This window comes from Podarcis bocagei (assembly GCF_964188305.1).
Source record: "Podarcis bocagei genome assembly, chromosome: 10".
NCBI classification, from domain to species: Eukaryota; Metazoa; Chordata; class Lepidosauria; order Squamata; family Lacertidae; genus Podarcis; species Podarcis bocagei.
This window is the reverse complement of record NC_138135.1, coordinates 50,613,577-50,636,472: the sequence shown is the minus strand read 5'-3', so window position 1 is coordinate 50,636,472 and position 22,896 is coordinate 50,613,577. Positions and strand designations below refer to the sequence as shown.

At 41.2% G+C, this 22,896-nt stretch overlaps 1 protein-coding gene and 1 long non-coding RNA gene across 4 annotated transcripts in view; both read right to left on the bottom strand.

The window, feature by feature from the left end:
- The window catches only part of LOC308596660, a 292,291-nt gene that overhangs the window by 139,179 nt on the left and 130,216 nt on the right, over window positions 1-22,896 (bottom strand). The window lies entirely within an intron of this gene.
- The window catches only part of TAFA2 (TAFA chemokine like family member 2), a 144,171-nt gene that overhangs the window by 40,569 nt on the left and 80,706 nt on the right, over window positions 1-22,896 (bottom strand). For all 3 annotated transcript variants that reach the window (XR_014012551.1, XR_014012552.1, XM_081211881.1), the window contains exon 2: window positions 8,108-8,214. Coding sequence is in view for 1 of the 3 variants with exons in the window: in XM_081211881.1 (XP_081068007.1) it covers window positions 8,108-8,213 (106 nt within the window). In the remaining 2 variants the exon portion in view is untranslated. The remainder of the gene's footprint in view (window positions 1-8,107; window positions 8,215-22,896) is intronic.

Genomic DNA, 22,896 nt, shown 5'->3' with positions numbered 1-22,896 from the left:
TTTCTAACATGAAATACAGTTATATCCTGATGTGTAACAACTTGCCACACTGTGACAGAGCTAGTGCCTCTTACTGTGATGGAAGCTGTGTTCCTTAAAGCACTTATATCTTCCATACAATACAGGATACAGTGGTACCTTGGGTTACATACGCTTCAGGTTACAGACTCCGCTAACCCAGAAGTAGTACATCGGGTTAAGAACTTTGCTTCAGGATGAGAACAGAAATCGTGCTCCGGCGGCGTGGCAGCAGCAGGAGGCCCCATTAGCTAAAGTGGTGCTTCAGGTTAAGAACAGTTTCAGGTTAAGAACAGACCTCCGGAACGAATTAAGTACTTAACCCGAGGTACCACTGTATAGATGTCCTCCTCAGCTGATGTCCCCAAAGTTTGAAATTAGCTGCTTTGGATAACAAACTTGCCCAGCTTGTAAATGCTCTGATATATTATGAATGGCGCCGTTAGGTGCTGTTGCGGTTGCTCAAGAGTAACCAGGCAAGACTCCCACCTGTCTTTTTCAGGCTTTATTTTGGTGCAAACTATTTACAGCGAAGAGCGTCATAAGTTCATGTCTGGCTCAATCGCTAGCAGAATCCGGGAGTGGTCTGTTTTTGTACCTCCCGCAACATAAAAGTCTCATCACCCCCAGCCTTTTCCGCTCCTCCCTGCGCCTCAGACTACTGCGAAGGATGGGTGATGGCAGGGGCGTGCTCCCTGCCTCTCCGACTTGCTTAGGCTCAGTGTTAAGGCTCTTCCTAGCATCCTCTGGTCCTTGCACCTCTTCTCCACTGGAGGTGGGGCTTTCTTCCTCGCCGGAAGAGGAACTGCTTCACAAGATTTTCGGAGACTCCCTGTAACACAACTGCCCTTCTATCTCCCCCCTTTGAGCCGCTGGCAGTTCCCTGACAGGTGCTTTCTCCAAAAGTTCTTCCCAGGCTCAGAATGTAAAATGAGATGCTGTGAAATTCTGTCCATGTGCAGCCAGCGCTCAGCAGTCCAGGCATGAACAGCAGGTGCTTTGTATGCATATGTGCAAATGGTTTTAATGCAGTGCTTTACTGAAACGCAAGGCTGTCGTGATGGCTGTGTTCACTGTTGCAAGAGGTACGCCTCTGAATACCAGTTGCTGGGAATCGCAGTGTTGATCTCGATTCTTCTGAACTAGATAGGTCTTTGCATTGATCCAGCAGGGAGGGCTCTTCATATTTTCCTACTTGCATGATAGGTAGAGGGAACAGAGAAGTGCATACATACAAGCAACCAAGCAGGTTGGTGGAGCTATTATGCAGTACAGAAATGCTGGTTTGCTGGAGAAAGGGCAGGGATCTCTATCCTTTCTTTGTTATTCCCCAGCTGGCTAGCTAGCTAGATAGCAAGCAAGTTATTTTGCATCTTAGGAAAGTTGGGGGGCTTATATACAATTATTTATTTACTAGGTCAAACCTCTTCCTCTTGCCGATTGCTATAAACTACATGATCAGTACATCCAACCAAGGCAGCTTTTTGTTTGGTACCTTTTCAGTCAGCTCTCTTGATAATTATACTTTCCAATGATTTATTAGTTATTTATAGGCTGCTTAATTGCCAATATGGCTTTTCAGTGGTTATTGTTTCCCAGATACACACACACACACACACACACACACACACACACACACACGTTTCTTGCTCCCAGGTGGGTTAGCCTGGGGAGTGGTGAATTTCAATTTCCAAGCGGTGTCCACCATGGCTTGTATTAGGAACTACCATTTCTACATTCTCAGTCAGGAAGATGCATGCAGCACCATGAGTTCACATAACATTATTAGCCAGAAAAGAATTCTTAGAAAACAAATGAGGGTTTTTGTTTTCCCCCTGAATGAAAAAGCTCCTTATTGTGGAACTAATTCAGACTGTTCTCCTTCCATCTTCATAATCTCATCTCTCTCAGTTCCTGCCTCTCTGCATGTCATCATACATGACACAACTTTATTGAAAGAAGGCGTTAACAAAGATACTTCTGACAGGCACATTTAAAGATGTGTATCCTTAGGCTCTTAAATTTTGGGCGATTTTTTAAAAATCTGATTATCCTAGGGCAAGCTTGCAGGAGGCTCCCTCTCAAGAGTTTGGTGAATTCTCTCTGTTAAGTAAGCACCTATTTTGCTTATCCACACAGGTATCCTTCTCTTTAACAAACAGTACAAATTCACAAATGTCCAGTGGGGAGGAGATATCTATTTCATAGGGTGAGATTAAAAGGTAATAGAAAATACTCTGACAGCAGAGATAACATACACAGATAAATTAGCTGAATCTACCAAGGAACTAATAAACATGGTTGTGAATAAGCACAGGTATGCACACCCCTTTTGGGGGCTGGTGCCCAATTTGAACTGTGAATTGATGGATCCATTTATTTTTTTATCAAACCAAGAGAGACAGTGTTGCTAAACCAAGAAAGGCAGTGTCAATAAACTCTAGCTCGGCAGCTTTCGCCTCTGGATGTTAAAACATCCTTTGCTTAAGTATATAGGCCAGAAACGGAAAACCCTGAAAGAATTAAATGCAATGTGGTCCAACAGTCTTTGTGCCATTCTGCCATTTTTATAATATTCAATTATTATCCAGTGCCGAAGCTGACCTATTTCATGCCTCTCTTGGCCCAGAAAAAGCAAACAGAATACACAGCAAAAGGGCAAGAGCGTGAGAGGTAGAGGAAAAAAAACTTTGTACGGTTTCTTCTGCTTCAGATATTCAAAGGAAGCAGCAAGAAGGAAAGCACAAGACATCTGTACTTTCTTCTTCCATTTCTAGGTCTCATGCAAGGAAAGAGATGTACATGCACACTGTGGGAGATACATATTCTGTCAATGTGGGGTAGGTAGAATATGCATTTCTTCACACAGGGCAAGACCCAAAAGGTCATATGGGGTATAAGATTAGCTGTAATACTATAACACTAATGACACAAGCTTCAACTTTGTTTCCTCTGCATCACAGCCTTGATGTAATTTAAAAGTATGCCTGCTGTAACCTTCAACTGTGAAGCAATGCTTTTTTAAAAAAGGAAAAGAAGTCTGTAGTCACTCAAATAGCTGTGCTGAGAAAATGCTACAGCGCTTTGGGAATTGCTGATAGTCAAGAGCAAATTTATGGTTATTTTTTATCTCTCCCATTTGCCACCAGTCAAGCTACCCTTAAGTGTGTATTTCCTTGAAAGCCATACATAGGACCAGAAAACATACTGGCTGACCTAAATGTCAATACTGTATACTTATTAGGCTGAAGTTATAAGCCAGAAGGGAGCCAATGCTTGAATTCTGAGGTAAAAATTTGTTGGTTTTAGTGACATTCATGATCTTTAGCAAGATTTATGTCCTGCAACTATTATGTTTGCCTTTAGAAACATGATTTGGCTCTGAGAATGCATAATCATTATTGTCGTGATCATCATAACAGTTGTTTGTTATTTGAGCTAATTATTATATTGTTACTCAACAATCAAACAGGCCATTCACATCTGAGTCTGTGGTCCTGGTTATTTCTCTGAAGTAAGCCTGATAGCCACCAATAGTGGTGTCTTGCCTACGGTGCCTAAACGTAAATTGCACCATTTAAACAAAAGCAGTAGCATACCTATAGGCATTGCTAACAGCACGTGGAAGACAAAAGACTTAGTGTGCTATGTAGCCACTTTGTGGTTTTGGCTTCTCGGCTGAAAAGAGAAATGGACCTACTAGCAATTCAAATGCCTTTCCTGCCTGTTGCCTTCCACAGCCACTTTCTTCTCTCTCTCCAACTAATAAAAGTTAACAAAGCAGCCCACCACCAAATGTGGCACCCCACCTTTCAAATTAAGATGGGATGGGTTTCCACCCACCCACCCCTCTGCTACATTTTGTGGTTGGAAAGAGCAGGCAATCTGTGTTGCGCAGCAGTAAATTAATCAACGCAGCGTTTTCTTCATAAACAGAATAAAACTTTTACTTGAGAAAACAAAGTTGTTCATAAACAGCATAAAGAGCATACACAGAGGCACAGTCTTAGTTACTGATTTACTAGTCCTGGAGCCACTTTGTCTGCAACAACACAACACACACACTGGCTGAGACACACAGACTGAGGCCCACAGAGAGGCTGGCTACTTTTACAGTGGTGCCTCGCAAGACGAAATTAATTCGTTCCGCGAGTTTTTTCGTCTAGCGAATTTTTCGTCTTGCGAAGCACGGTGTCGGAAAAGTTTTGGAAAAGCTTCAAAAATCACCAAAAACCTCAAAAAAGGCTACCACACCGCGTTCTATGAGTTGCTCCTCGAAGTCAAGTCGCAACTGTATTAACGGTGTTAAGAAAAAGGAAACAAACTTGCAAGACGTTTTCGTCTTGCGAAGCAAGCCCATAGGGAAATTCGTCTTGCAAAGCAGCTCAAAAACCGCAAAACCCTTTCGTCTAGCGAGTTTTTCGTCTTGCGAGGCATTCGTCTTGCGGGGCACCACTGTATAGGGAAAATGAGTCATCACTCAAGATGAGTCGCGAGTCACAGTGACTTAGCAGTTTGCTGTTAACAGTTAGCAGGCTTGAGTGATTATGTAGGCCTTGTAGGTCTTACTGCTTCTGCTCTCAAGAACCTTTGTCTTATGACAATCTACGCAGTCAGAGAGATGCATTCTCTTCCTGCTTCAAGAGGAAGCACTCCCTCCCCCTGGATTTTTCTCACACCAAATGAGGAGATAGCAGTAGCACCAGTAAAGAAAATGCAGGTAGGCAGACTGAAAAGCAAGCAAGGTGGGCAATCTTGACATGCCATGTGTTGATTGACGTACATACATACATGTCTGGTGTTCTTTTTTGCTGCATCTCCAGAAGCATAGCTGTCAACCTTCTGATTTGAAAATAAGGGAACAGCAGCCTCGAAAATAAGGGATCAGCAGCCTCACCTGTCCCAGGGACAGTCTACGGGATATCTAACAATCCGGGATAGCAGTGGGAAACAGCGCTGGAATAAGGGAATTTCCCGCAAAAAAAGGGAAGATTGACAGCTATGTCCAGAAGGGATCCAACTCTGAGTCTTCACCCTTAGCTGACGGATCTAAAAAGCCTTGGAAGGCCTGACAGATCCTTCCCACAAACTGCCTAATAGAATCATAGAATTATAAGAGTTGGGAGGCAGGCCCTACAAAATGCAGGAATATGCAGCTGTCCCAAACAGGGATCAAACCTGTAACCTTGGTGCTATCTGCACCAAACTCTAACCAACTGAGCTATGAAGCAAGTCTTCAGTGAAACTGACAATCTTGCCGGGGTTTTTTTTGAAAACTTCCCATTGCCAAAGAAGTAAATTAGCAACAGAAAACGTTTCCTTCTGAGGCATTATGAAAATGGGAACCATTTGCAGTAGAAGTTTCAGAAAAAAACAAAAAGTAGTAAGTCCAAGTATTAGGCATTGACAAGGCTGAAGGTTGCTTTTGCATTTCTAAGGGATGACTACTGAGGAAAATAAGGCACCTGGAAGAAGGAAACTTTTGGGTACTTAATTACATGGCTAGCCCCAGAACATCTGCCAGGTATACGAAGAGCAAAGATAACAGAATCTGAGAGAATATAGAAGAAGAAATCAGCAGGGCACCATTGGAACACTGTGATGTAGACCAGACAGCAGATCACTATTGCACATTTGAGATGACAGCTGTTTGAATACCCTAGGTTTGGGCTTTGGATGAAATGACATTTTGGGTGAAATGAAACAGCAGCCATGCAAGGGAACACAATAAAACTGTTCCAATTTTTCAGTATGAATGTGATTAATTCAGCTCTGTGTCAGGTGCTGCTGAGTTCAATACTGGACTGCACAGTTTACCCTGACCTTTTCCCCCCTCAGTGTGCCAAGAGGCAGGGTCTGCAGCCAGAGACAGCAGCAGGGCTATAAACCCCAATTCCAGCCCCTGTAGTGCATAAATGAGAAAAGGACATAAGCATAAACGAGCATTTTCTTTAAATATCCTTGTTGATAAAAGCATTGTTAAGACAGCTGGATGCTGTGATGCTATATAGCAGCTATGTACATTAACTGCTATCAAGTCAACAATATAGCCAACCCCCCCCCCAAAAAAACAGCTGTAACTCCAGTTTGTGAGTCCCTATAATATATTATGTGATTAGAGCTGTAACAGAGAATATATATTTTATACTTTTAAGAAATTGTAGACACTCAGCACAGTTGTGAAGTTCTCAAGCATTATTAACAAAACAGTACAGTCCAACATGGTTTGTTCAGAAAAGCAGTATCTGAAGCAATGGTATTATAATAGTATTTATCACAACATGAGGCTGCCTTGTAAGTAAAACAAGGCCTTTTGCTTTCCTTAACCACATAGCAAAAATTAATATAAGTGGCCCACATGACTGACAACTGGGTGCCTGTTGCTGACCATTGCCATGGAAAGTATTTGAAGCCTCTGGAAGCCAGAGGTTTTTTTAATCCATAGTTTTGGCTGTGTTAAAGTCTTAATGCAGGATTGTAGGAATAATTTCTTCATAGTCTTGTTTTTCTTACAACCTGTTTGATTCTGTGGCAACTATGGATTTTCGTCAGCCATTGCTGGCTTTCAGTCATGCTGCTATGTGCTGAGCCAGTCACATTAAGGTATGCAGACATAATGCATACTGACCTGTGCATGGGTTGGCTTCTGACTTTCAATCACAACTGCAGCTTTTCAAATAAATCGAAGACGTACCTATTCCTTTGCAGGTCTTCCTACAATGGTAGCCAACTCATTTGAAATGTGTTCAACAAGTCAAGTTCAGAGTATGAGAGTGCACCAGCCAAGGGCATGTATACAGTATGTATGTATGCAAGCAATCAAATCCTTCTCTCAAATTGGTTGGTGTGGTTTCACCTCTAATCTGCTGAGCTGGGAAGAAGGCAGTGACATGATATGGAAGCCATATATGTCTTCTGCAGTGGGTCAAACAGTAGCTCCAAGAGCTGCTAATTAAATAAGGAAAACTGATGTGGGGTGGGTGGAAGAAAACATAAAATGTTTCCCAGTACTGCAACCTTTATCCACATTTATCCCCACACTTCAGCAGTTGCTTTTAAAGGGGAGGAAACGTGAGATCTGGTTATGGATTTTCCATGGGGTTTTTTTCTTCTTATTTTGGTCCTTACTGATGCTAAATCCTTACTAATTCCAAATCTTCCCTTCCCCTTTCATTCTCCATAACTTTAATTAAACCATAGCCAAATTTTCAAAGCTTGAATCCTGAGAATGTACACAGGCGCCTCAAAATGAGAAATAAACTTTAGGACTGTATTGTAGAGCAAAAACTATTACTAGCATCTCAAGGTGTTTTTGATTAGGTATAACAAGAGAGCTGTTTCCTATTAATCCATAAATCAACGGATATTGTTCCCTGGAGAAGAGTTCCTAGTCATAAAAGTAAAAATAAAAAAGGGTATTACTTTCAAGATGCTAAAAGCTGTCAGAACTGTAAGCATAATTCTATAGTGACAACTGAAAGAGTACACTGCAATAAGGGAGAAGCCCTATTTCTGTAGACACCAGAGAAGAACACTCAGAGGTCTTATTGAGAATGGAGACACGACTATTCAGCACGCACACAATGTCTCTTCAGAGTTCATTGGCATGGATAATTGGACTGCTACAGCAGCCCACGTGTTACTCAAGATGGTTTTTTACGAGGCTCATTTCATGAACTCATTTACAGTATTTCTATGTACTCTTTGATGAACGTTTTTTTTATGGGAGAAACAGCTTTATTATAAGCTTGCTCAATTTTTCAAGTTTATCATCTTCAGATAAGAAGAACAAAATTATGGTGATTAAAAAAAGAAAGTTATTAAAAAGGATTAACATGAAATTATTTCAGGACACAACAGTAGGAAACTAAGGTAACATTACTTAAAGAAAACATTACTTAACACTGATTTGTCAACACATTGACAAAAAACAACAACCCACAGGAGCCAATGAACAAAGAAAAATCACATGATTTAAATAATAATAATAATAATAATAATAATAATAATACCATTAAACTGTTATCACCTTGAAGCAAGGAGTTTGCAGATAGGTGCCATATTTGTACCATACAGTGCAATTTCTTACCTTTGTGGTGGTTTGCCCCAGATGCTATTCTGCCCCACAGTGTTACAACAAATATTATTATTAGCAGTTTTCCTTTTGTGGCTTTCTGTAAGTATCTTTTATTCATCCTAGGAGGAAAAAAATAAAATACACAAAATGAAAAATGTTCAGTAAGTATAATTCATGTTTTCCCCAATTTTATAGAAGTAGTTAAATACATTTTGTACAACGCAGTCCCATTTGCGTCTACTGAGAAATAAACACCATTGAAATTCAGTCGGACTTTATCCCAGTTAAATGTGCCTAAGATTTCAGCTTAAGACACCTGGCAGGCATTTCTATATCAATCACCCAGCATGGAAGGCAGGAAGTTAGTCAGATCAAATACATGTCATTTGCTTAAGCTAGTCTTTTAGCCCAATAGGTAAATACCACAATAATGGTTCTACTTGTGTTAGGCTGCATAGTAGCAATAATTTCTAAAGAGCAAGGGGAGCGACTTTCACCTTGATGCTAATCAAGGTACAGCTCAAATAAGGCATTGAGAGCTTCACAACTATGCCTACACAATATCAATGGAAAGCCTTCCTAGGAGAAAGCTTATCACTGCCTCTTAATACCTTATCACAGCCTCTTCTCCTACACCCAAAGAAGGCAAAGAAGTGAGAAAATAAAACATATTCATCACAGGCAACGAGAATCCTACGGTACCACCTTTAAAAAAAACCCACACACAACTTTATATATATAACATTATCTAAAATGTATCTGTTTATTATTTATTTATAAAAAGAGATGTTTATATACTGCTACAGCGTAAAAATAGTTCAAACCAGTTTACAGCAATAAAAACGTTTTAAAAAAATGCAAGCAAAGCATAAAACTTTAAAAACAAATATCATTAAACCATTGTGGAAGGACTGGCATAGGACTGGCAGAAAAGAAAAGTTTCCAGCAGGCATTTAGAAGTTGGCACAAAAGATGCCCACAAAGTGTATCACAGACCATCAATGATACAGTCTATGATATACCGTACTTTGCGAGAACCCCTCACACTACTTGAAACAGCACACCTAGATAGCTAGTTACACAGGGTTGATTCTGTGGCTATAGAGCACAGAAACAGAGCACAGAGAAACAGGCAGGGAATGTCTGCCCCTGCCAGGCCACATGACCACCGCCTCTCAGAGAAAAAGCATGATGAGCTTTGAGCCACATGGATGGCTTCCTGTATTAATTATGCAAACATACTGTACCTGGCTTCCCAGGATGCTTCCCAAAATCCATAGTTGTGTGCCAGAGCAATAAACAGAAAAACTCAAACTCTGCCATCCTACTTTTAGTCTATTCTGTAATCTTAAATACACATACTACTTAATAAGCTCAGTAGCTCTGGATTCTGAATAGACATGCAGAGGGGCAAATTGAGAAAATGTTCTTACCATGTTGACCTGATGACTTTTCCAAGAACCGCCTAATTATTACTAATTATTAATAGCATTCTTTCTAACAAGTGTTAACATGAGGGCTGGTACAAATGTTACAGAAAAGCAACGAAGGTGTAAAAATGAATCACGGTATCCTTTCCTCACTTGCGTTGCGCAATGGAAACTAAGAGCTGAGAGGTTGGGGGTGGGGGGGGGAGAAGCTGCAATGATCAGTTTTCTGGGAATCTCTTTGAGAGAGACCCATGAGATCCACTCAACCGATCAGAGTAGCACTCCTCTCACAGCTAGCCAAAACGAAGCCTGAGTGTGTCTCTGCAATCATGTGTTTAAGTCACACAGTCAACTGAGAGTGTCGTTTTCAGGCAGCAAAGTTTACCACTTGATAGCTTCACCTGAGTACTGTACTTACGTGAATGTAATGCACACTCTTTTTTGCCCAATTAGGGTGCCATTAGATACGATGGCGCATTTACATGCACCATCAAATACTTTATCGGTTTCAAGGTTTTGAAAACTGAGGGGCACATTGGATTCAATGGTGCATTAGATTCGCGTAAATACAGTATACGCAACAAAGGGACTTTGTCTGTTGTACCTGATGAACTTTGATTCCTCCCTTCCTCGTCTAAGTTTCCATTATACACAACCAGTCTTTCACATGAGTTGCGAACAGCATCAATAGCAAAAATGCTTGAAAGTATCAGTTGAAAGTCTGACTGCTATCAACATCTTACTCTGCTGTATTAAAGGTAAAGGTACCCCTGCCCATACGGGCCAGTCTTGACAGACTCTAGGGTGGTGCGCCCATCTCACTCAAGAGGCCGGGGGCCAGCGCTGTCCAGAGACACTTCCGGGTCACGTGGCCAGTATGACAAAGCTGCATCTGGCGAGCCAGCGCAGCACACGGAAACGGCGTTTACCTTCCCGCCAGTAAGCGGTCCCTATTTATCTACTTGCACCCGGGGGCGCTTTCGAACTGCTAGGTTGGCAGGCGCTGGGACTGAGCGACGGGAGCGCACCCTGCTGCAGGGATTCGAACCGCCGGGATTCGAGCGACAAGCCCTAGGCACTGAGGCTTTTACCCACAGCGCCACCCGCGTCCCTTAATTTACTTAATTTACTTACCGGTAATTGCTCGGTCCCAGCTCCTGCCAACCTAGCTGTTCAAAAGCACTTCAAAGTGCAAGTAGATAGCTGTGTCCAAGTGCTGCTTTGGGGGGGGGGCAGCACATTTCCTACAAAATCACTGCTCTTTATGGCGGGATCGGCCATCTGCTGAAAACCCAAATTGCCATTTGTTCCAATTCACCATCAAAAAGCAGGTTTTCACAAAGGAAGCACCAGAGCAATAAAATAAAAATAAAGCGCTTGGACACGGTGCTTTAAAGCACAGGGCTGTGCCCAGAAAGTGCAGGGCAAAAGGTAAATGTGGATGAGCCCTTTATAAACTTCCATAACGTTCACCTCTTGTTCACCTTTCCTCCAAACTAAAAAGTCCCCAAATCTGCAGCCTTTCCTCATTGCTGCATCCCCTTGATCATTTTGTCCTTTTCTGAATATTTTTTGACTCTACAATATCCTAGAGTTAGCCTATATATCACGGAAGGCTGCAAGTTCTCCATCTGTGGTCTAAATCTAGAAATCGTAAGAACTTGGTGGGTACAGGAGGCACACCAGAAACCAGAATTTAAACAAACTGGTTTAAACTATCCAGTCTCTGCAGAGAATGGGTTGCTCCAATAGGCTGCTCAGGAAAGGTCATGGTGTGCAGCAGTGGGGTACATCCAACTTTCTTCCGTCTCCCACTACAGTGCCTTTGGAAAGGTACAGCTGAAAAATGCTGGAAGAGATTAAGAGTAGGCTTCACTTTGCTTCTTTTTCCAAACCGTTTGCAGTGCAAAATCACTTGTAGCCTAAACGCAAATTTAAAATGCTAAACTGGCATGTTTACGCCTTCGATTTTGATTTCACACACACAACACAATTGTACCCACAGAAGATACTCAAAGAAGGGTTTTTAAATATTGTGTAAAATGCTCCTGGTTCTTGAGCATAAGCTGAACGTATTTAAATGGATAATCGAACCGCACAGTGAGACCTTTGTGGGAAAGCTCAACCATGGAAGAACGACAGAGAAGCTCCACTTATTGTATAAATGCATTCTAACTGTGTAAGCTCATCACGGCTGTGAAAGGGCGGTCTTTACTGAAACAGGCATACATAACAACACAAAAAAGACATGTAAGATTAAAGTATGCATATCACCTGTATATAAGCAAAATATGCAGAACTTGGGGAAATATTCTCCATTTCAGAACACTTTAATTATTCCACAATATGTACTCAATGAAAATAGTATGCACATACTATTATGTATAAGGGCTTGGATTTATTAAACTGTATTTTTGTACAACCCCATGAATGTTAATATGTTTAAAACTAAATGCCTTGGAAAATATTTCTTTCTTTTCTGACAAAATAAGTTTTCTTGAAACACCTTTTAGAAATACTGTGGTTCTAATGAATAGTGTCCTTTCTAAAGCAGTGCCATTATTCATCAACAATGCTCCCAGATTAACATCAGCTCCTTTGCAACACAATTGATTGCAATTTTCACCTTCGTTAATTTTCAGACAGGCTACTAACAAAAGCAATAGAGAAAACAAAGTAAGAAAAAAAAACCCAGAGATATCTTGTTCCTCATAAAAAACTGCAACACGAAATAACTCGCTGAATTAGTCGCATTTAACAGTGGATATAGTGGCCTGGTTTTCACACACCAAACCATCATTTAGAGCTACGTGCATGAGCTGTTACGCTATTATCTCCCCTCTGTTTCCATACAACCATGAGAACTTTTGTAGCGAGTTTAGTTTAGTGCTATCCTCATTTAAAACAAACTCTGGTCAATTTCTAAACAAGCCTACTAAAACCATGTGTTATAAAGCGGACAATTTAAATAAGCAGTGTTTTTTTTAAACCAAGATCTCTGATTCATATATAATGTCAAGCTAGGTTTTGTGGGGGAAAGAACTAAATTTTGTAGATGTCTTCATGCTGGCCATGGCGGCTCCTTCCTGTTCATGCAAGTAGCATCAAACCATGGTTTAGTGTTAAGTGCAAACACAACAAAATGTAGTGAAAGCAGTAGGGCTTTGAGAAGTAACTGGGGAGTTTTGAGGCATATCCAGTCCTGCTGTTGGAGTGGTACCTTGCTCTTCAGTTCAACACAGCCTGGAGTTGTATTCCAAAACAACTGGAAAGAAACAGGTTGGGAAAGTTCTATTTTAAAAGCTTCAAATGAAGCTGCATTTCCATATCTGACTACAGCTCAACAGATTGCAATCCATTTATTTATTTATTTATTCATTCATTCATTCATTCATTCATTCTTCTGTTGTCATTTCAGTAGGTTGTGGAAACTCATGTTTATCCATTCTAGATGCAAAAAGGCCTAATTATATATACAAAAGTGGAGGGGTCTTTTGTTGTTGTTGTTGAATTACTTTTACTGAACATACCATCCAGTTTAGAGGATTTAAATCCCGTGACCACTTACTCAACATTTAATTTTTCAAATAGATGTACACAGTGCTTCCCGCCCCCACCCTGGGGTAATCAAGGGTACGCAGTACCGGCACCTCTTTTTGTTGTTGTTAAAAAGTGTGGCACTTACTGTAACAACTTCATGGTGAGTACAGGCACCTATTTTTCTAGGAGGAAAGCACTGTATGCACATAGCTTTACAAAATACTAAAAACCTTCAACAATTCAATAATCAAGTCAATCAATGATTTCCCCCGTTGTATAATAATAGCTAAGTATCTGAAACCTTAACACTCCAAGTCATGTACAATCTCATACAGTACTTTTGTCACTTCAAATTCTCTCTCAATATCTGTACTTAAGAGGTTGAAGGTTGAAGAGGTCTCTGTTTTTCCACTCATTCATCACTGCTATAGCATTTGCTTCCATAAAGCTTTCGCAAATGGTTGATTAAATTTTCTTCATTCATCTCGCTTTTCGTAAGATTCCGAGAACTGAAGCTGGGACTTTCTGCATGCAAAATCCTTTATCTCTGTATACTATATTCGTACCACTCTGTCATCCTAGAGTGCACATGTAATGGAGTGCACATGCTCCAGGGTTAAGGAAGCCGCCCAGAGTGCAGCTACTAACAGAGTACTGCTGCTGCTACTACTACTGCTATAAATATCTGAAACTGGCAGGCAAGCAAGCAAGCAAGAGGTATTGTGGAGGAGGAAAGTGGGTGAGTGAGCTGGGCTTCTAGCAGGATGAAGCAGGAGAGAGAGTTGGGTTGGCAGTGGTGGGTGGGTTGTGAGAGTAAGGCAGGGTGGCAAGCAGAGAAGGGGGCGAGCTGAGCTTGTGGCAGTGAGGCAGGTTGAGTGAGAGGGGCGGCATAAGTAGTGCAGGTGAGCTGCGGAGGTTTTGTAAAAATTAATGGAAGGGCCTTAGGGAAGGAAGAGTGTAAGCCAAAAGTAAGTAGGTTGGGGCAAAGAGTAAGGAGAAGGGGAGGGTGGCTGGTGTGTGAAGCAATCAGGGTCATCATCCCCTAGAACTAATTTGACATGATGCGGCAGCTCCAGGCATTCTTGGAGAACACAGATTATTTATCTCCAGGGTTCAAGCCTGGCCACAGAACTGAGTCCACCTCAGTAGCCCTGATGGATTACCTTTGTTCAAGCTTGTTCCTGCTTCCTGATCTCTCATTGGCATTTGCTACCATTGAGTATGGTATCATCCTGGACTGGCTCCAGGATATGGGAATTGGGGGGGACACTGTATTACAGTGGTTCCAATCCAACTTTCAGGATCGAATCCAGACAGGAGCATTGGTGGGGTATCCCTGGTGCTACTTAATCCTGGTACTGTGGATGAGTAGCTCCTGGGTCTGAGAAACTGGTCAGTTGCCTACCCTGGTTGAGGTTACATTCCCCCTTTAGGGAAAAACCTTTTACCAATTGTGCCTGTTTCGACAGCAATGGGCATTTCTGGACCAGAAAAGCCTTGCCATAGCAGTTCATGCGCTGGTTACTTCAAGACTGTAATGAGCTCTTTGTGTGAGCTTCCCTCGCGCTTGATCATAAATGCTTCATCAATACAGCACAGAAGATATAGAATAGATAGATAACAAGGGGCTGGCCCTATAAATTGTTTTCTTTTGTTTCTAGCAATAACAAGATGATGACGGGTTACTATGATTCTTAGGTGACAGATCAGTGCCTGGACAAATGAGATTGTGTTCTGTGGATGTGCAAATCGACTTGAGAAATAACTGAAGTACAATTTTGTAACACTCTCTTCACTCTATCCCAGGTGCGGGGAACAAATGGTCATCCAGATGTTGCTGAATTGCAACTCTCATCATCCCTGGTCATTGACCATGCTTGCTGAGGCTAATGCAAGTTGTAGTTCACCAACATCTGGAGTTGTAGTTCACCAACACATGTCTTATCCAACACAGTTCTTTTTAACTTGTTATGGCCTATAGCATACATTCCAGTTAAACTGAAGCATATCAGAAGCAATTATCTACAACAGTGGAGAAACCTTATCTGGTGCAATTTCCCCCACCCAAATCTGAAAGGTTCAGGAGTCCCCCGCCCCACTTGTATCTGCATCTGGCAATCTGGCTGTTGATTTTAGAGGCCTGGGGCTGTGCAAAATAAGAACCTGAGGTCTGAGGTTATGCCAGTTAAATGGATATATTAATTTTATTGTACTCTCCTTGCTCAGTTACCGTATATACACCCTGGTGTTCTCTGCAAGTCCCGGGGTAGAAAAATCTAGGCCTAGGCAAGGGCATTCTGGAACCCTGGCATGAATCATGGGATGCATCTCCCATAGACATTACAGTACAGCCGTACCTCAGAAGTCGAACAGAATCTGTTCTGGAAGTCCGTTCGACTTCCGAAACATTCGACTTCTAAAACCCAGCTTCTGATTGGCTGCAGAAAACCACGGAAGCCCCATTGGATGCTCGGCTTCCAAAAGAACATTTCAAAAACCTGAACACTCATTTCCAGTTTTCGATCGTTCGGGAATCGAAACATTTGACTCTCAAGGCATCCAAGGAGCCAAGGTACGACTGTACATCTACCCTTCCCCCTACATATAAAACCATAATTATAATTGAAATCTCAGAGCACTTGAAAACACTTCAGCAACCATACAAAAGAAACGTAAACTGCTATAACAAAACTGCACAATTATAGGACTATAGTAAAAACAGGATAATTGGCATATGGTTCAGGAACCCTAGGGCAAACATATTGCCCGAATTACGTTGTCTTGGAGCTCCTTGGATACACTGTAAATTGATAAGTTGTGCTTCTTTAAGACATCAGAATGGGTTTTTTTTTCTGGAGAGTTCCCCAATCTTTACAGTCTAATGTTTGAAGAGGTTATGAAAGAGCAACCATTTGAAATAAGCGTTGTGTTTCTCTTTACACTCATGTTCTGTGCAACAAAAATATAATTTGCAAGTTACTTTAACTGAATTGTGTGAGTTTCATATAATTTAAGATTTCTGACACTAGGCACAAGGCTACTGGAGATTCTGTACTGCTTTGTTTCAAACAATGTGGACTGTGTCAAGTACCTGCTGTATGAGGATTAGGAAGAATTATTTTTCAGTTTTTCATTTAATACAATTAATTGGCAAAGTCTGGGCTCTAAGCCAACTATTTTATTTTCTGTAAGAATTGTAATTTGGCAGCGTGTGAGCTGAACTGAATGCTTTACAGCTGTCTTAAAAATACAGAGCAATATCCATTTTACATATATACAAGGCATCATAGCGTATTTCAATGAGAATTCTAATTAGTTAATATGCTTTACAACAAAGCACCTTAAAGTTATAATTGCCAAGATATTTATGCAGATAAGCAATAGACGAGAATGAAACACATGGTTTCCAAAAAGCAATACTAAGATTTCAATTTAACAAGCAGAATGTTAATGTAATGGGGGAAGAAGGAAAAACATAATATTATTAACTCCAGAGAGGCAGCCATATCACAGACTCAGGAGACTTGTGGCATAAACATTTGTAGGCTAGAGCCCAAACAAATTAACAGTACAGTATGTATTCACAAGCTCTTCTTGAAACACTTTCACAGGATCACAGAATGTGTAGAAAATGAGAATTGAACACAGAACACTTCCAACTTTGTGTTGAACCGTTCAGTTTTTATCTGCAACTCACTTAGGATGTCAGTATGTCCTGTGAATATGTCCTCAAGTGAATTAACTGGAATCATACATTCAGATCTGTTTGCTTGCTTATCCGTATTATTTTCTTCCATTGCCATTGAATCTCTCTCTTATTTTTCTTACTCCCACCTTTCTTGCTATGCTGATTTATCATGTAAAAAGGGACAACTATTCTCGCTAGTAGGAACCATGCACCCACTGAGTCTGTATTCAAAAGAATTCGCTAATGAATTGTGAATTGCAGCTTCACACTGAAGTCTCCCTATAATGTCTTTTTATTGAAGTGTAACAACTTTGTAGGCAGTAGCACCCTGGGAGACTGAAATGTTCTCCCACTGCTTCTGAATGCTGCCATTCTTAGGTCAGGTTTGTTCTGTTCATTCTCTTGCATAAACACAGGAGACTTTGTCCCTGGCTTGTGTGAACACAGGACACCACTGTAGAATGTGATGGCATATATCCCATTGCAGGATGTGTTGGAGAACAAGATAGTATAGCTGAAGTTATTTGGCAAAATCATGCAATATTGGTTGCCAAGAGGGGAAAAAGGATGTTCTGTTTGCCAGATGATTGCATAGAATAGATATAATACTTTTTAAAGTGGTCCATTTTCATGTCAAGCGAGTTGTAAAAATCACCTGGAAGCAGTAATAAATAAATCAACAGGCCACCAAAAAATCTCAGCTACATTAGTGCAAACATTTCTCCCATTTCACTGTACTGGAGCTGTTTCATCTACATTATTTGCTTTCCAATTTTAGGAAAGATATGCTTCAGACATGTAATTCTATGCACCTTCTTCAGAGATATATGCGTAAGTAATCACACTGAGGGGAAAAAAATACTGCTTTAGTTGGGATCTCGCTCGTCCCAACTAAAGAAGAATGGCAACTTAAGCTGACAGAATATGTGCAGCTTGCAGACTTAACATATAGAATAAGAGAACAAGAAGAACACGTGTTTAGAGAAGAATGGAAAATGTTTATTGAATATATGGGGATAAATTGTGTACACTTGAAAACGTTGGCAGAATTAAGATAAATTCAACAGTGTAAATAAGTTTTGATGGATGTAATAATGGAATACAGTCATACCTCATGCTGCGTTAGGTTCATGTTGCGTCTTTTTGGCTTGCGAACGCGACAAACCCGGAAGTGTATACTTCTGGGTTTTGCCACATGTGCGTGCACAGAAGTGTTCTGTGCGCTTTGCGCGTGCGCATAAGCGTTCTGCACGCTTTGCACATGCACAGAAGCGCTCTATTGTGCTCTGCGCTTGTGCAGAAGCGCCGCTCTGGTTGCAGACTTTTTGGGGTACGAATGGCACTCTGGAACGGATCATGTCCGCAACTAGAAGTACCACTGTACTGGGTGGTTTAGTTTTTGTAAAATATGCAGGGATTTGTGATATGCAAAATGAACCATGGAAAGAGAAGAAAGGAAGTCATTGATATTTTAAGGATGTTCAAATGAGTATTCTAAATTGTAAAATAGAAAATTTAATAAAAATTATATATTTTTAAAAGGGGAAAAGAATACTAGTTCTTGGATTACTATTTGTGTAGACACGCCACTGATATTTTTATGTATCGCAGTCTCGGTTTCAATGGCAATTCCATTTTTAGACTTACAGTAATGTTTGATATGAATACACTGGAAGGGTATCGTTCTTTTGAAATCGATATTGTATTGTCTTGGAGTTTTGTTTGTTTGTAAGGAAAGGTGTTATTTAGAAAACCAAAGGATTGTGGAACTATACAGAAATCAATCGATTTATATCAATTACCGTATTTTTCACTCTATAAGACGCACCAGACCATAAGACGCACCTAGTTTTTGGAGGAGGAAAACAAGAAAAAATAATATTCTGAATCTCAGAAGCCAGAACAGCAAGCAAGATCGCTGCACAGCGATCCCTCTTGCTGTTCTGGCTTCTGGGATAGCTGTGCAGCCTGTATTCACTCCATAAAACGCACACACATTTCCCCTTACTTTTTGGGAGGGAAAAAGTGAGTCTTATAGAGCAAAAAATACGGTAATTTAAATTGGGATACTCTGTGCATGACTTCATTGGGTATCATGGTTATTCTCACTCTTCTTTGTACAAGAGCTTAGCCAAGGTTTGTTCTCGGCTCTGGGAACCAGCACATTCCCAGTAATCCATCATTCAATTTACTGTGTCACGTGAAGCATGCCTGTGTAGGTAAAGGGAAATCAGGTCTCTCTTGTGGGCCATTACATAGGTGGGGCATTTCATACTAATTTTGAAATAGGTCTTGGTGGAGTAAAAATGATCCACACTCTTAAATCCAGTGGCTGGACTAGGTAATTCCAGAGTTCAGTGCCAACTCTAGGGTCCATTGTAACTATACTACGAATGATTCAAATACTATATTGTTTCAGGTAATATGTGCTATTTTACGCCCAATGCTACATTAACAGAAGGTACAGTAAAAAATAAACGTGATTTTTCATGAAGCAATTGCTAAAAAAAAAAGCTACAGTTTCATAAGTTGCTAGCACTGGTATTGTATGCGGTGTAAAACTCTGTATTATATTGATCCTGGAACCTAGCAAATTCTGATATATGCCAGCTTTTCATGCAACTATATTAATGCTTGCCATGGGCTAAAATATTGATTGCTATATTAATAAACAAAAGCTGAACCAGACTTAGGAAGAATTGATATAATGGTAGTCAAGAAGATTTTATACAGTTTCGTATTTGAATTATCAAACTTTGTTCTGAACAGCCAATACATTGGTAGCACAAGTCATTACCTCAACCTCCACAGTACTTTGCACCTGAGAATTCTTATACAAAGGTAGCAATTACAGAATATGAGAAAAGGATTTAATACCTTCTCTTACCCATTAAAAGCTGTGTTGTCATTCAAAGTGACTAGCGGTATGTTATCTCCCCCCCCCCACCCCCCACATTTAGAAGTGCTAAAGTCTATTTGCAATGAAACAGTAATAGTGGAGAGCTTAACCAACTACTGTGATGTTTTTAAAAAGCCACAACCATGGTATCTCCCAGGGCATTTTCACACCTCTGGAATACATTGATCAGAAGCTGGCACTGCTGCAGCTTGCAACAAGATTGAAAGGAGACCTTTCTGAAATAAGCGTTGATTCCGATTCACCTGCTGCTAATATGGTTGGAAGTTTAAGAGTTCATCAAAGAACTCCATCCCATGTTCAGCTGCAAAAAATATATAAAATAATAAACTTTATTTTTTGCAATTGAATGCAGGATGTAGTTCTTTTGTGAGAAGTTTTTTGTTTGTAGAATTGCATCTGTCCATTTCCCCCAGGTCAGGCACTGATTCAAGCATGGGTTTCCATGTACTTCCCACCCCTTGGGAGTACCTCAAACGCAGCTAGCCAGGCACTTCAGTGGCAGCTCTTAAGTGTCTTCCTTGTTCGCCAGCTCCTCTGTTCCTGTGGTCCAATGGGAATATAATGGAACCCAGGCTGCTGGCGAGGAACCTTCTAGTTCTGGGGCATGGATGTCCAGATCTGATGTGTTCTCAGACTCCTTGGCAGTTTGGACATTTGTGGGAGGGTCCTGCTTCTCCTGCTCTTCATCTGAGGAGACCTCCGCTTCAGGATCTGAGCAGAGCTGAACCCTGACTGCATACTTTATGCATAAGGAACTTCCATAAAGCCACTTCATCCTTTATATTTTTTATATACATCCATTTAAGAACTTTGAAATATGAATTTTCAATTATAAATTTATGAACAAGACAAACATTTGTTGCTAACACATATATTGCATAGGTCTCCTCATCAACGCAAGTTTCCACACTGCACATTATGTGGTCAGGGCAGCAGAGAGAGGATTGACTGAGGCTCCTTGTTAAATACAGTGGTGCCTTGCAAGACGAAATTAATCCGTTCCACGAGTCTCTTCGTCTAGCGGTTTTTTCGTCTTGCAAAGCAACCCTATTAGCGGCTTAGCGGATTAGCGCTATTAGCGGTTTAGCGGCTATTAAAGGCTTAGTGGCTTAGCAGCTAAAAGGCTATTATTGGCTTAGCGGCTTAGAAAAGGGGGGGAGCGAAAAAAATAGCAAGACTCGCAAGACTTTTTCGTTTTGCGAAGCAAACCCATAGGGAAATTCGTCTTGCAAAGCGCATCGAAAAACGGAAAACCCTTTCATCTAGCGGGTTTTTCGTCTTGCGAGGCATTCGTCTTGCGGGGCACCACTGTATACACTGAGTGAGAGACAAACCAAGGTTTGCTTCCGTGTGAAACGTTTCACAGAGTGGTTATATAGCTGTATAGTTCTTAGAGTAACAGGTCTCTTTTATCCAAAGCATGTTAAGCTGTGAAAGATCACCTCTAACCACTGTCAAAAATTATAGCCATTTCCTTTTCAAAGGAAGCCTGCTAAATTGTATGGAAATTTCTCCTATTTTTACAAATTGTGTTACACTTTGATGAATAAAAAATGGACCAGCAATGCTCAAAGCAAGCATGCAGATTTAAGAGATCAATCAAGGCTGAGCAAAATTTTATACACCAAGAGAGTTGTGTTTAATTTTTAATACCATTGCAGGGGTGGGGAGGCACAGTTTGAAAGCTATCACCCACAAATAGTTGCTCAAGAAAGTGTGCCAAGAAAATCCAAGTATAGGGGTTTTTGTTGTTTTTAAGCAGTACTTCCAATATGCCATCCCTATAAATGTTCTTAGTGTTCAAAACAACTGCATGTTTATCGGATATAACCACCAACAGGAATTTCAATTAAATAATAGTAATAATTCAAAATATCAGTATTATCAAAGAACTAAGAAACTTAGTCACCTGCCTGTTATAAAGTTAAGGGTCCAATCTATGCTAGTTGAGAAGCCATAGAATATGAAACTCCACTACGTTGGCACAATGCACAATACAACACTTCCATGCTAGATATGCACAACGCCCCAGCACAACTCTCCAGTTATGCCAGGGGAAGACTGTTGGCGCACCTGGAAATCTGTCATGATGGAAGATTGAAGATTTCAAAGCTGATCTACATCTAATCCAGGGGTCAGCAACCTATGGCCCGTGGGCCACAAGCAGCCCATGGGGGTCGTTTAACCAGCCCACAAGCTGCCCCCGAACCGAGTCGCCCACTTAGCGCAGCGCAGCACGGGGACTTGCTTCCGCAGTGCCGGAAGTGGTGTCTGCGCATGCTCAGACGCCGGAAATTGCGTCTGCGCAGACGCCGGAAATCGTATCTGCACAGACACAGATGCCGGAAATCGCGGCTGCACGTGCTCATGAGCGCGCGCGCTCCGGCCGACGGAAGGATCTCCGCTGCAGTGAATCAGCCCAGGTGAGGTAAACCTTGCTGTCCCCTGATCTAATCCATCTACACAGGGAGGTGAGGATCAGGTGAGTCCACTCTGGAATTCCAACTCCCCAGATTACTCCTCCATTCCTAGTACGGTACTGAGCATGTGACTACCCGCCCTGCGTGTCAGAAGCAATTCTCAAGGACTAAGAGCCACGCCCATGGATGTGAGTGCATGTGAGGAGTCAACTTAGATGAACAATTTTTCCCAACATGACAGTGATCATGCATTCATCTGAAACTAATCAGACGCGTCTTCAGCATGATGCACTCCGCATCAAAAGTTCATCGAGCATGTTGTTATTATTATTATTATTATTATTATTATTATTATTATTATTATTAAAAATCTTCAGTGCAACAGTTGTAGAGTTTCACTTAATTCCCAGTGCAAAACACCTTGCACATGGTGGTCGTGGATGAGACACGCACACATAAAACTTCAATCCAAACTAAGTAGCTAAGCTTTACAAGTGCTATGGACCATTTTGTCCCTGGATGACACAAAGAATGCAGGGATATAGTGTTAGAGGGTAGCAAGGTTGGCCATTTGCTACAGACCCAAGACAAGCAGAGGGCCCACTCCCCTAAAAGTGCTAGCATTTCCACTTTGATCAGATCAGACATAATAATTTTCAGTTTCCATCTCTCAGCTGCATGTCTCAGACCCACAAAGGTGCTCTGCCTAAGTCACCCCTGCCGCCACCCCACCCCTCTCAGGATTTGGAGCCAGCACAGGGTGGCGGAGTGTTCCATATTTATATGAGGGACAGTTCTACTTC